Here is a 14,978-nt window from a genome sequence, read left to right as displayed (position 1 = left end):
TTAACTGTATTACACTTCGCCAAGTTTCTCTCCAGACATCGTGCAACATAGAATAAGGGGAAAAGAGTTATTTGCTAATTAAGGGCACATGAATGCAGTAAACATGCACGTACAGTGGAATCTCGTTGATACGATCTTCACGGGAACTGGAAAATAAAACAGATCATCTGAAAATCATATTAACCGAAACACATTGCTCTTGTAAGACGGCTGAGAAAAGAAAAAAAAAACATATCCCGAAAAACCTATTACGCAGAATCGTATCAACGAGATTCCACTGCATTTTCTGGTCCACCCGATAACTCGACGCCTGGATGAACTGAATTTTTTTTTTCCCCTGATTTCTGAAGAATAATAGTGAGATTTTAGGTCTGTGTGATTCACCTGCAACACCTGAACTAGTTCACAAGGTGTGGCACCCTACCATTAATTTCAGCGGGGCAGCAACAACCACATTGTTCGTTTCAAAAGATGCAGGGCTGGTTCACGATTTTGCTGTACCCTCTCTATTGTCGGTGGCAACTTCGTGTTGACGTACAGGCGCAAAGCAGTGGCGGAGCAGACGACGCAGCACATGGGCAAATACGTTGTTAAAACCATGTTTACGTGCATCTGCTATGTCTGTGCAAGTGCAGGGTGTATTGATGCCCTGCACTTATGCGCTCGGTGCACATTAGTTGAACAAAACGTAACACCTACACTGCGTCTGCAACTCTGCATTCGTTTTCAGGGTCACAATGTTCCTGCACAATTCAGGGTCACAATCAAGCTACACAATTTCCGTACTTCTCATGCACTGCTGTGAACTGGTTCAGAGTGGTGCAGGTGAATCGAATGGACTTTTTGCGGTACTCACACATACATGTGATACAAAAGGGGGAAATTCAGATTCTGAATTTAAAAGAAGTGCTTGTTTTAAGTATGATTTGAATGTGGAATAAAATATTTGAGCACTTGAGCTGTGCTCCTCTGAGCATGTGCAGGCATTTGCACAGGTTTTATGGGTCACTGCATAAATGCGGAGCTTGGGAGCATTAACAGTCTCTGAAGAGTGGACTTTATTTTCTAACTTGTCAATTCATTGTCATAGGATGTGCAGCTATGCTCACTAGTGCTTGCACATTGTTTGAGCCTAAATACCAGCCAGGTTGCAAAATAGCTAAGGTATTTGATGTTTAGGCATCACGGGTAAGGGGGAATGCCAGTCAAACAGTTTGCGATATAATGCACTATAAGGCTCCGCTTAATTGTTTTGTATTGCAGTTTGTACTCGTATATTTGGTTTTGCCAGAAAAAAAAAAATTATGTAATTCGACAGGTGTCTGTTTTCAAGGGCTTTGTGAACACATAGAAATCATAGATCTATACCTCGAAGTCAAAGTTTCATCATTTGCAAATGTTTGTTTAAATGTACATCTGTGCCTCCGGTCAAGCTGTTCGAAAAAAGGAAAGCCTTAGTGCTTGGTGCGGTCATGTTGTCTTCACCGTTGTCCTATGTGCAGAGTTACTCAACACAAAGATGAGTGCCTGTTGAGCTTTCAGGTTGTGTGCAACTGTTGTGTGCCCTCTTGCCTCACGACAGGTCCATAAAGGCCCTCCAGGGCTACCTAGAAGCGCTGGGCGTGGACTTTGCCGGCCTCTGGGACCAGATGGTCGACATCGTTGTCAAGGCACTCGCCTGGTGAGCACCGGCTAGCACCACTCTTTATGTGCATGGCTCCTGCACAGGGTGGTGAAGTGGGCTAGTTTACCGCTGTTTGTTTCTTCTTCCAGTGCCAGGTACAACATAGAAACAAGGAGCACACAGAGAGACAAATGGAGCACCTAAAATGTTTGAGTGCTTTTCCCGATTGCTTATTTCGTGCAACCCAGTTACAATAATTATTGGTTATAACAATGGGATTTTCCTGCCATTTGAATATTGTTATAGGTAGGTTTGACTATTTACTTCGAACCAAAAAAAATTTGGTTTGTATTTGCCTAATTATACCAAATGCTCTTGCATATGTTTTCACCAAATATGCTATATACAAATTAGTACTCCTATTCAAACTATTGAATTTAATATTATTGGACCAAATTACTATTCGATTCGAACCTAAAATGTACTCTTTGCCCATCCGTGCCTATTCTCATCGATAGCATGTTATCGATGGTTAAAAATTCGAATTTTGGCACTCACCGAGCATGTCTGGACAGCTAACACCATCTAATGGGTTAAAGAGAAAGTATTTTATCAGTTTCGCTTTTGTGTTTCTCTTTCTACTGCGTGGGGATATTTAAAGCGCCTTTGTAGACGGGGAGACCAGCGCTCGTAGTTTCTAAGGTGGCGTCGAGGTCGCGTGCCGCTGCTCCATGGAAACGACGAATTTCAATAGATTCTGATGCATCTAAGCTCGGCTTATGGTAGCAGCACAGACTTGGAAGACGGTTTCGATTCATCAGACCTTGGTACAGACTGCGAAAATGCGTCAAACCGCCCCGGAACGTCAACAGGCATCTGCCGGTGATTTTCACTTTCTTCTAGGACAGTTTCATAGCGGCTGCGCAATGATCGAAGTATATCTGGCAGTGTCTAGATGTCACAGTTCTTATCTGCTGGGTGTCAACATTGTTCGGGTGGGAGCGGACGATGGAATTTAACGGCCAGTGGCCGCGCAGAGAGGGGAGTTTTGTGCACGAAGATGGCCAGGAGTGGACCTTGGCATCGTTTTGGTATCTAAAGCAATTTTGTACATATAGAGTTTATATTTGCAGGATTAGTGCATTTCGCCCTTGTGTTCAAAATCAAATGTATATTTCGAATATTTTTTGTTTATTTTGTGCGAAACAGCATTGATATTTTTGTCCTAACTTTTTCGTTTTTGTTACAATTTTTTCGTAATATTTTTAATATATATGTTTGAAATTAATACCGTTGGAAAGATGAGTCTTTCCTATACAATTTGATACAATGCACTTTAACATCAAGCTTTTTCTGTGGCAGTAAAAAAATTATTTCTAGACCACCCAAAAACTACTGATTTTCCCACGGTCACGAAAGTGCTAAACAACTTCCTTTCTTTCACGAATGCAAACGACAGCTGCAATGTCCAGTAGCTGCTGCAGATGGTGCACATTCTTAGCCAGAAGTTTTCAGTCGAGCTGTCAGGTTGCATCCTATTTGTCCGTGTGCTCCTTGTTATTGTGTCATTCATTGCTCAAGGAGGAAACATAAGAGCTCTTGGACGGCACACTGGTAGGCCATACCAGCTGCTGTTTGATTTCCTCTGCACGATAGAGTTTCTTACAACTTACTAGAGAGGGAAACGGTTGTTGTATGCATGAGAATGCCAGGAAGGGGGGTTGCTTTGGTTGGGCATCTTCCTCAAAAACCAGGACTCCTTGAAAATGGGTCCGGTTGCATCATGTTCATTCATGCTGGTTCTGCAGGTGGTTCAAAAAAAGGGAATGATGCAGAATGTGGTGCTTCTTCTCTTATACAGTCCCCGACCGTTTACTTGGACACCGATAATTCGAATATGCTTGATAATTCGGACAGCTCTGCGGCACCGCCACTAGCCCCATAGACTTAAACTATAGGGACGAAGATGCCTTACAGCGTGCCGTGTGATAATTGGGATTCCGACTGCATGACCGGGTGCTATAATTTGGCCACCGAGTCAAGCAGAAATAGCAATATATTCGTTTTGATATGTCACCGGCATGGTCATCGGCCATGTCGCTGGCGCCTCCTCGAAACCAAATCTAGCAAAGTATAGTCTATCTAGTAGTCGCCAATGAAGATTCGGTGCATTCATAGGCTCTACTTTTGACGATCTTTATTGACAGCATGTCAATTGTAGAGATATGGGCCACAATATTGTAGCGATGCTTTTCCCTGGATTCTGTGCCACTCTTATCAACCGTCTTTCATGGTCGGCTGATCCCCTTCATAATAAGTGTGGAGCATTGCTCTGACCACTGACAAAGCACGTGAAGGAATAGCATAAAGGGAATTGCTAGTAAATCACGGCTACAGACAGTCTAGGCCAAAGGCAAACATATGTGTGCCACAGCACCATGCGTTGACAAATTTAGGCCATGTTCTGAACGACCACTTAAGGAGATACTTTTGTGTGCCGTCAACAGGCAGCAGCATTTCCGCACCGTGATGAGACAGCGTGCTTGGTACTGTGCCAAGAATTGCGATCGCTGGTAGACGGCACGATGAGTGTTGCTCTGGTCAAGTGAAGGTTTGCGGGCTTGGCACTGTGCCAAGAATGCCGTTGCTTGTAGACGGCGATGCGTCATGCGTTAGTCATGCCAAATTGAGCCGGAAAGTGACATCTGATAATACAGCACACCTTTTCACATTTACCATTTGAATAGGTAAATGTGGAATAAAGTCACTTATTTTCAGCCGAAATCCGTTAGTTTCAGTCTCTCGATCATTCACACTTTTTGGTGGTCCCCATTGAGCCCGAATTAGCGGTCGGCGACTGTAGACTAAAAACACACACTGCACGTTTTGTATCTGCCACATGATCTACGCCCTATTGAGCTGCTTGTGTATGTGCGGCTAGACCTGAGCCGACATAATGTAACAATTCCCTGCATTCAATTCTATTCCTTTCTTATCATCCACTGCTCATGACTGGCTGATCCTGGTGTTAACGTACGCTGAGCGCTGTTTGGACCATTCAAAGAGTGCTACAGGAAAAGAATTGGAGTAGAATTGTTACGTTATCCCGGCTTGGTGTTTCTCAAACAGTGAATTACCCGCCAATGCCTGACGGGCTTACTCGCATGCGCAGTGCGGAGGGCCCTATGAACAGGCTAATCCAGAGGCACACATCAAGTCGCTACACATGCTACGAGCTGTTCGGCTTTGACATCTTGCTGGACGATCAGCTAAAGCCCTGGCTCCTCGAGGTCAACATCTCACCCAGGTGGGAAACCTTCCTTTTTCAGGTTTCACCGCATAGCTCAAGGCTGTGTCCTTTGATTTTTCATTTTGACAGACACCAACAGTGATTTGAAAAAAAAATAAATAATTGGAAACAGCTTATAGGGACACAAAAGAGAAACACTAAATCAGTTTAAACTGACTAAGTATTCTATGAAAACTTTATTTTTGTTAACTTTGCAGTAATAGGTCGGTTATGACAAGAGAAAGTGACGGTGAAAATTCTGGTATTTTTAAAATTTCCTGCCAATTACTCTTGCGGCAGTACGTTTGGTTGACAAAAGTATTTTCTCATATTTGGGCCATTGGAGCTGAGCAAAAGCTCCTGAAACTTGCCAAGTTCAGTCTTCGTCTTTATTGGAATACAATGCAGGTCATCTGAAAACTCGAATCAAACTTGACCTTTCGCTTCCTGAACTAAGTAGTCATCGTGACGTGGCATTGCTGTCCTTGTTCCATAAATGTGTTCATCAAATGAAGTCATCGTCTTTGCTGCTGGAACGTGGAAGTTGCATATCACAACGACTCAATATGATTTAAGTTTCACTCACATCTACAGAAACACTGATGCATTTAATTTGTCGGCTTTGCCACAAGCCATCCGCTCGTGGAATTCCCTCCCTGACAGCGCTGTCATGCAGACAGAGGTAAATTTAGGAAACTCCTGAACTTGCAGTTTCTGTCCTAAAAATGTGTCATTCTGTATGCCATGCTCGCTATTTCTGTGTAACGTCACGCTGACTTTTGTTTCCCTTTCATGTTTTAAAGTAAACTTTTCTTACGCAATGTTTGAGTACGTGCGTGAACAATGTTCTTCGTAAAATTTATCAGGTATTTTGTGCACTACCCTGAACTGTCATTTCTATTTATCTACGTATTGTTGGTATTGTTTTTTTTTTTCTTTCATACTTTGAAATACAAATTTTATTACACGATGTTCAGTATGTGCGCGAGTAATATGAGTGATAACATTTAGCTGATGTTTTGTACGCTACCACATCTTCTTCATTTATAACCCTCTTTTGCAACAATGATTTCTACTTATTTTTGTGGTCCTCGAGTCTCTGAATTCACGTGTAAAAATGTCTTGCAGTGATGCCCCCCTTACTCAATGCTCCTCATGGGGCCTGTAAAGTATTTTGAAATAAATAAATAAATACTGACAAAAGTCAATTAGGTGCAAGTAAACTTGTAAGTTCACTGTGTCTCTACCGAGCTTTTGTGGCAACTTTAAGGCGGCATTGCCGTCTGCCGTTCATTTTTGTGTCCTCTCTGGCTTCCCAAGCCTCGTCTCATGGCAAGAGTAGCTTTTTTGGTATTGCACGAGGGTAACCTACTAATCGTACAGCTCAAATGATTTTTCTCTTTAGTGTACCATTAAATGTTATTGGAGTAGAATCGCACAGATTACTGTGCAAGGAATTTCCATCAATAAGAAGCTTGTATGCCCAAGATGCACGCGTCTTTGTCTCCTCGGTGTCTTGGAAGGATTGTCCTGACTGCACTCACAAGTGCAATGCTCCAGAATTTGTCATTGCTGACTTTCTGATGTCATGTTCTTGCAAGTGAAAAGAGTGAACAGGTTGAGTTCAGTTGCGAACTGAGGAAATCAGCTCTATGTACAGTCCAGACAGCACATCTTGATTTAGGAGCACGGAAATTTAGGCGACATTTTATGATGGCATGGTTGCTACACAGCACAAATTAATAAAGATGCAGGGCAAGGTCAAGCACTGTGTTTAACTTGCCCCCTTTACCTTACAGCGAAACTGTTTAAAGAATTTCTCAGTAGTCTTTTTAGTGGTGAAGGCCGGCGTGCAGGAGGCATGCTTGGTACCAAAACAGACAGCAATGTAACCTGCATCGTAGCCTCACATAGGCACTGAAATGTAATTATTAAGAGTCATAGAATAAAATTTATCTTGTGTATATGTCACTTAAATAGAGAACTTTTTTTAATGTTTATCTTAGCCAGTAATTAATAATTCTTGCTTCTTATGCTGTGTTTAATCAACTCCACTTTGGAAGTCAGCTAGAGAGGCCCAAATTGACAAAGATTTTGTGGCTATCACATCTGGACCTTTTGGCTAAGATCAGTTTTATTTAGGATGGCATACCAAGCACCTCAGTGCTCATGTTTTCGCGCGACCAGCACTGGTTTTGGTGTACATGGGCCTACCAGGGATCCCGCCTGCTGCTAATCGAGGGGGCTTCAACCCATCATCGCCAGCCCTCCTGGGAAACCTGCGAGGATGGTGTTTAGATTTCTGCCCTCAAGGAGCACTGTTTTACATACGTGCGAAAGGGGGGGGAAACTCCCTCGTACAGCTTCGCTGACCTTGACGTATGAGCAGCTCAAAGTGTGAAGGATTTTTTGTTACAGTTAAAGTCCAATTATGTGGACTTCCTAGGGGCCACAAAAATGTATGAGAAATTTGGCAGTCCGAAAAAATGAATGCATGCCTTTTACCTCAAAGGCTCAAATCTCCACAGGCACATCCGAAATAGCCCTGAAGGCCTGCCATTACACTTCGGTACTCGTGCTGAGATAGGAAATGGTGGATGCGCACATGTATACATACTGTGTACCGTGATAGGTGTGCCCCTTTACACTGTTGGTATGCTGTGTAACACCAATGTATTGAGGCGAAGCTGACTTGGGAACCGGCATCATGCATCGCGTCATGCTTTCTGCGCTTTGAAGCCATCGGCGACTATTACAAATGCAGAGTCGGTGCCATTGCTTACAACGGCGAATTCTTTCAATAAGAAACACGACACCAAACCTATGGAAGCGTGGTAGCGCGAACAATGAAGAAGTTAAGCCTAGAGTTGCTGCGGTGGTGGCTACGGCTGCCTGCAGATCGGCATGCGAGCGTGCTACTTCGAGGCTACAAGATAAAATAGCTGTGGGGGTGGCTTCAGTTAATGCCGTTTTAGACCTGTGGTCACAGCAGAACGTCCGGAAAATGGGACGGCAAAAGGCTTTTCTGTTCGAAGTTTCAAACTTTCTTATACATTCACTCTGTGTGGGGTACTTGATGGTGCCACGAAGGCGTCTGAATTGTTGTGCACGTCCGAGAAATCCGATGTTGGCTGTATTTGCCACTGTGTAGCAATGAGGCATGCCTGAATTATTTTTTTTTTGCTACTTTGTTCTTCAATACGATCAGTTTTCTGATTCATCTCTTTGCCTATCCTGCCTGCTCTTCCCTTGCACAGCTTACGGTCTGCGACGCCAGTCGACTATGCCGTCAAGGTAAGATTAATAATTTGTTCTTGTTATATACTGTGTTGTGACTGCAGCCATTTTCACTGTCTCTGCAGCCTTGGTACTGTGTTTTCATGCTTGTAATGAACCCTTCACACAAATTACGGTTGTTAGAAGAGGAGAAAGACTGGGGGTGTGCGAATACCGTATAGTGGATTTCAATCGAATATGGGATTGTGTTTCACAAAATTTAATGCTCAAAATTTTGGCCAAGAGAATACGGACGGTGCTGCACGTACTTGCGAGTCTCCTAGAATTGCATAACAAGAATGTCGCAATCTATCAGTAACTTAGGCACATGGAAATCAAGATGTGCATTAGGGTCTGCTCTTACTAAAGGGAACACCAAATTAGTATGCCAGCACTGATTACTGCTCAGTTATAGTACATGAAGGTCTGGAAAAATTTTTTAACAATAGAATTTCTGTAGAATAGAATCAAGTGCTTTTTTCTTTTGAAACTAAGGAATTAGTGATGTTCTGTTATCCTGAATACCAATGAGGTTCTCGATGTAATGGTGGGCCTGTGATTTGTGGCAATCATTTATTTGTGTTTCATTTTTCCTGCAAAATACAGAAGGGCTGTAGCATGTTTACGGCAGGAGGGTTATCGCTAGGCCAATCAGCACGACAGACAAAAGGAATGTGTATCACATGACGCAATCGCCGCTCCGCGCGCAGCCAGCACTGACAGTAAAGAGCAGGTGCCGTCTGCACAGTTTCATTATCAGGTTCGGCATGATTTGCCACCTGTCACAGATGAAATCTGGTGCCCCCCCCTCTTCTGCCCTCTTCGTTCATCCGCCATCTGTGCAAATGCACGCAACCGGGCGTGACACTGTTGCGCCCTCCATGTAAATTCAAAGCTAGTCTTGTGACGGGTTGCTCGAAGTTCCAAAACGGACCAGCGTGCATCAGCGAATGGTGTTGGGAAAGCGGGGCCGCCGTATAGTGTGTTGTAAAGATGGAGGCCATCAGCAACTTGCCATCCTGTGCGCTCACATTCGTTTGTGAGGCGGTTTGTCGGGATTCTGAGTGTTGCATGGCTGTTGCAAATAGATCTGTGTTGATTCGGGACGAAGCTAACGTTATTCAACAATGCCCGACAAAGCAGCACCAATTAGGCCTCATGGCCTAGGCAGCCTGGCCATGACAAAAATTCGCTGTTGGCTGATGTGGTGACGGGACACAAGCTGTAGCGGAATGCTTGCTGCTAATATGTACGCACGGATGGCTCGTCAATGATTAACATCATTCCTAAGATCACACGTGTGATTTAGATTGACGACTGTTGAAGCAGTGTGAAGCTCGTTGCCGCATATCCAACATGATTTGTGTGCCTACTGGCAGCTAATTGGCCCTATCTTCAGATGCTTTCGTACTTAACGAAATACATGCTGCTTTTGTTGCAGTTCCTTCTGTCCATGTTGCATTATCATTTTGCTCGGCCTTGTCGACCCAGATGAACCTTGTACCAACGGAGGCGGACCCAGCCGACGTGGCATTTGGGCACTGTGTTCATGACCCCGCATCGGGCCACCATCGAAGGGCGCTTGCAGTGACTTAGTCCACTGCCACATCAGCCGGGGCAGCCCGTGTGTGGCATGCGCTCAGTGCTATTTTTGCATCGAAAACGAAGTGAAACGCTCGCTTGGGTGGAATCGAACACTAGGGGCTTCGCAGCGCATGTGGCACTGCGTGGGTCTCTAGACCGAATATATTTAATATTCAAAAAGTATAATAGTAGATATTCAATTCAGGAGTTGAATTACTTGAATGTTCACTATTGAATTCAATTTGGTGATTGATATTTGAGTACTTGCACACTCCTAGAAAAAAAAAAAAGAACAGTCGGAGGCTGTAGCATCGGCACATTCTCCATCACCAGATGACACTACTATTCCACCAGTGATATCACTTTTTAGATGTGAAGCAGCTTATGGTCGGGGCTATGTCACTCCCTCCCTCCCTCCGCCGTGCGGCATCCACACCCCTACTGCGCATGCGCATCCTCCTCCCCCTCCTCTCCTCCCTCCTCCTTCTCCTCTCCTCTCGGCATTCCTCCTCTCCTCTCCGGATTGCGCAACGAATGGCAACACCTGCGGCTCCGTGCGCGATACTGCGAAGCAGCTTAGATTAGAGACGCGACGGTAGTCGCCCCAGAGGCACCGGCAGCAGTCACCAACGCCGCGCGCGTTCGGTGCGAACGCGGGCAGAACGCCGACGACGTGAACAACAGTTCTGCGCGTTGTTGGTGCTGCTGCGTGTCCAAGTTTATACAGCTGGTAAAACTACCTTGAGTCAACCCCATGGCTGCTTCGCATACTACTCAGGGTTCCCCTACGGGAAGAAGGTCTAATTTTTTCTTCTGCTGTAAGCACTGCTTAGTTTGGATGATTAAAGAGATCTGGCCAGTTGCCATTGTGTGCATAAGTCTGAAGGAATGTGCATGAAAAGCGACACAGGAAAAATTTTGTCGTAGGAGATACGCTAGACAACGTCCTTTAATAGTGAGATCATTCTATGATTAGGTATAAAAGTGTTTCAGGGCCTCTTAAATACACACCAGAAACGTTGCATGTGCAAAAAGGAAAATCGGCTTGCACTCATGTGGACACAGAGCCGACCGTGTCGGATGATGTTGGGTCAGTTAGAAATAAGGCTTCCTATTGCTGCAAATTTACCACGGGCTGCATTGCGCAAGGTTTGCTTATTCATCTGCAGTTCTTTTAGGCACCTTTGGGCATTGCGTAGGAGTGCTTTATGTGAATGTAAGAATGCAGTAAGGAAAGAATTACTTCATACAGAACCGGATATAGGGCTAAAGTACTGGGGAATGAAAAACATTTTATGATGCTACAAGTAGTGCAGGAAAAAATAAATGCCATGCCTCCCAAACAAAGTTACAAACCTACCGTATATAGCCGATTAATTTTTTCGAATCGTTCAACTGGAGTTAACGCACCAATACGCAGCTTTCTCTCTCTGAAGAAGCTAAGGGGCAAGCCCCGCCCAAAAGTTGAGTGCCTTGGCGATGAAATGTCGCGTCGCAGCAGCCTCGGTTGTCTATGCCATGTAGCACACTGCTGTTATACCGAAGGCCACATGCAGCAGATGCAGCTGCGTGCAACTGTTGTGTGTAGACTGGCTGTTGATGAGTGCAGCTGCTTCCAGTGACGCTGCATCACGACATTGCGGAAGCAAGAGCAAGCGATTTTTTGCTGTTTTCGACACGGCATTGCAAATTCACTTCTGCACGCAGTGCAATAATATTTGGCTTATATGTTCACGGGAGCCTCTTGTACAGATCGGCAGCGCTTTCGGAGTTCAAAAAGTGTTTCAGGGTCCCTTTAAGCTGCTTGTTGTATACTGTTCCTGAATCTCTCTGACATATACAGTGCCATTCTCATGTGAAGACCTTTTCTGTGCCTTTTCCTGCGCAGAGTGAGGTGGTGAAGGACATGCTGAACCTAGTGGGATTCCAGCTGCCTCAGCAGCTCAAGGACGACCTTGACGAAAGGCTACTACAGTGCTACGGGTGAGCTAGAAAGTGCATTAGTACAGTTCCTGCCCTACCGTCGTACACAAAACAGTTGTGAACTGGCAACAAGGTGAACAAAGTTACGTTGTACTGGCAGATGTTTGCTGTCTGTGACTTGTAGCTGCGGCGAGTTGGCCAGGTCCCTTCAAGTATATTTAAGAGGGGAACAGTCAAGCGAGACGTTCTGAGGCTGTGCAAGATGGCCATAAAGGATATCCTCATCTGCATGTACAAAAGCTTTTGCAGCAGGGAATCTAAGAGAAAACGAAATTTTATTGCAGTCAGTGTATAAATTCCGGAATTGAAAGGTTCAGTTTGTGTCTTTATATTCCCACTTGTGTCAAAAAGTCCATAAGGGTGTTGTCCACTGTACATGGTCATTCCACCAATACAAATGTCAAATTCACAATGTTTGGAAACACTGCAACAGCTTGACCTCGTGGGGGTTGCTCAGTGAATATGGAATTGTGCTGCTGAGCTCAAGGTCGCAGGTACGATCCCAGCTGTTCTTCTTCTTTCTGGGGTTTTACGTGCCAAAACCAGTTCTGATTATGAGGCACGCCGTAGTGGAGGGCTCCGGATTAATTTTGACCGCCTGGGGTTCTTTAACGGGCACTACAACACAAGCACACGGGCGTTTTTGCATTTCGCCTCCATCGAAATGAGGCCACCGTGGCCGGGATTCGATCCCGCTACCTCGTGCTCAGCAGCACAACGCCTTAGCTGACTGAGCTACCCCGGCGGGTGATCCCAGCTGTGGTGGCCACATTTGGATGGAGGTGGAAAGCAAGAACACTTGTGTACTGGGCATTGGGTCCACGTTCCCAGGTGATCAAAATGAATTCAGAGTCCACCACTACAACATGCCTCGTAATCATATCGTGGTTTTGGCACATAAAACACCAGTATTTTAACATTGCAGCAGCTTTATGAGAGGTGTAGTTGTGAAGAAGGTGCAGCAGCTGAATTCTTTTTTAAACAAAATTTAAAGCAAGCTCGGGCTGAACCTCGCTGTTCAATATTATTTTTCTTGAATTTGTTTTAGAGCTGCCATTTAGTGTACGCGTGGCCCTAATAAACGGTCTTGCTCTCTCCTCATCTGCCCAGTCTGGAAGAGCAAGATGATCTGTCCCTGAACCCTCTCCTACACACGTACAGTCTCTCTACGGCTGAATTCCTCAAGCACCGGCACTACGAGACAAGCCTGATGGATGAGGTGAGACAGGCAGATAACATCTCGACCAATTCTGGTGCAAAGGGAGCAGCTCCTAGCTCAAAGGTTGTGTTCTAGTACTCGACCTAAATTGCTAAATAGCAAACTAATTGCCATGCAAAATGAAATGGTTGAAGCCACCGAAGTGGACTCTCGCAAAAACAAGTTCCAAATGCAAATGCATTTCAATGCTCTGACTCAATGCTGTCTTTGCAGCCGCCAATGTAGACTGGCTTCCTTGCTGTCCGGAATTGGGATGCACCCATGGAAAAAATTCTCGATCGCAGTGTGGCTGAGCTGTACACACGCATTTATGCCTCTGCAGGAGGAGGAGACGTCTGGCCTGCTAGACAGCCTGACACCAGACGACGTCCGGGTGTTGGTGCAGAGCGAAGACGAGCTCTCGCGCTGTGGCTCCTTTAAGCGGGTGTTTCCGGGTGGCCGCCACGGAGACGTCAGCCTGCTCGCCCACCGCCGCTACTACAACCTGTTGCTGGCCGCCTGGGAGAGGCGATACGGGCACCAGAGGCACAAAGGTCAGTGTGCTCGGCCGATCCCTGTCAGCGTTATTTACAGCAGTGCGGTTGTCCGCAAGAACGATTAGCGCACACCCTACGTGATGTGGTGATGCAGTGGCATTTTGCTACTTGGGATGAGGTTACGCGTTTGATTCCTGGGAGGCCGCTATGGCTGCACATTAATGGAATTTAAATGCTAAAATGCTCTTGCAAAGTCGCGGACAAGCTAACCCGAAATGACCAAGCGGCGACCGAAAACTACCGGTGGCGCCGGGCAGCCGTGGAAACATGAACCAACAAGATAAACACCGCCACGAGAGTTCAGGCAGGTGCACCTGTGTCAGCATAATTGGCCAGCCGCTTATTCTCACTTTTTTTTATCTTGCTTATCGAGAACATGTTTCACCGACGACACTGGTTATAAATTATTTAAAATCAGTCTTATTGTTGAATGGCACGAGAGCCAAAGAGGGTTAAATGTGGGCGTTACATCAGCTATAACCTCAAGAATAGAAGGGGGATCAGCAAGGCTGTATTTTCGCGAAGAAATTCATATGTATTGCGTCCCAATTGACAAATGGCTTGTTGTTATTTGGGTGTCGCAGAACAACGTGGTGGTGTTTATCTCGTTGGTCGCATGTTCTTGTGGCTGCAAGGCACCACCAGTAGTTTGCAGTTTTTGGTCCGTCATTTCAGGTTAGCTCGTTCACAACTGTACGCACTGTAGGTGCACGTAAAAGTTAATTCGAAGCCCTTTATTACGGCATCTCCCATAGTCCCAGTGTGGCTTTGGGAAGTGAAACCGCATGATTGAATAAACTGATCGGTGGTGGCCACAAGTGATCGATGACTAGAATGAAAAACCAATTGCCCTGTCAACTTGGCGCGGTAGTGTACAGACACGACTGTGAGACTGTTGAAATAATTGCCACTTTTCATCACAAAATTTTAAAAAATGAGAGTTTGGCCTTCGTTTTTGCCATTACCGTCGCCGACCGATAATTCGGACTCTACAAGGACCGCAAGAAACATCCTAATGATCGGGAATCCAAAGTACTAGATTCTAGCAAAAGTAAGTGACCTAACTTCACAAGTAGCCGTAAAAAGTGTGTGCTGTATTCTTGGTTCGTCACTTTTAGAGATGCCTTCGATTTCAATTGACTATAGCAGGGGTTCTCAAGCACGTTGGCCCCAGGGAACACTGCTAAGCTTCATCAAGTGCCAAGGAACCACCCTTTCCAGTAAAGATGCTAGGCGTAGCGTGCAACATGTTTGGGGCAACGGTGAGGGTGTACAGGCTACTTTGATGGTGATGGGCAACCCACGTGGTGCAAATTGGGTGCAAACGTCATGACCCAAGACAAGATGGCATCGCTACCAAGACATGACCAAGGCACACCACGAAAACGAACTTATATACTTCGTTACACCTGGAAATTAATTTAATTCGGCCATTTTTTTTTTTGGTCCGTGAAATCCAAATAACAA

The 14,978-nt window shown here is 45.2% G+C and overlaps 1 protein-coding gene across 1 annotated transcript in view; it reads left to right on the top strand.

The window, feature by feature from the left end:
* Positions 1 to 1,579: 1,579 nt before the first annotated feature.
* The window catches only part of LOC119441661 (tubulin monoglutamylase TTLL4-like), a 46,357-nt gene continuing 32,958 nt past the window's right edge, over positions 1,580 to 14,978 (top strand). The window contains exons 1-6 of the mRNA XM_037706257.2: positions 1,580 to 1,681; positions 4,797 to 4,931; positions 8,171 to 8,207; positions 11,662 to 11,756; positions 12,867 to 12,975; positions 13,298 to 13,508. Coding sequence (XP_037562185.1) covers positions 1,650 to 1,681; positions 4,797 to 4,931; positions 8,171 to 8,207; positions 11,662 to 11,756; positions 12,867 to 12,975; positions 13,298 to 13,508 — 619 coding nt within the window. The 5' untranslated portion in view covers positions 1,580 to 1,649. The remainder of the gene's footprint in view (positions 1,682 to 4,796; positions 4,932 to 8,170; positions 8,208 to 11,661; positions 11,757 to 12,866; positions 12,976 to 13,297; positions 13,509 to 14,978) is intronic.

Source organism: Dermacentor silvarum, chromosome 2, assembly GCF_013339745.2.
Source record: "Dermacentor silvarum isolate Dsil-2018 chromosome 2, BIME_Dsil_1.4, whole genome shotgun sequence".
NCBI lineage: Eukaryota > Metazoa > Arthropoda > Arachnida > Ixodida > Ixodidae > Dermacentor > Dermacentor silvarum.
The sequence above is the reverse complement of the archived record's forward strand: the minus strand, read 5'-3'. Positions and strand labels throughout refer to the sequence as shown.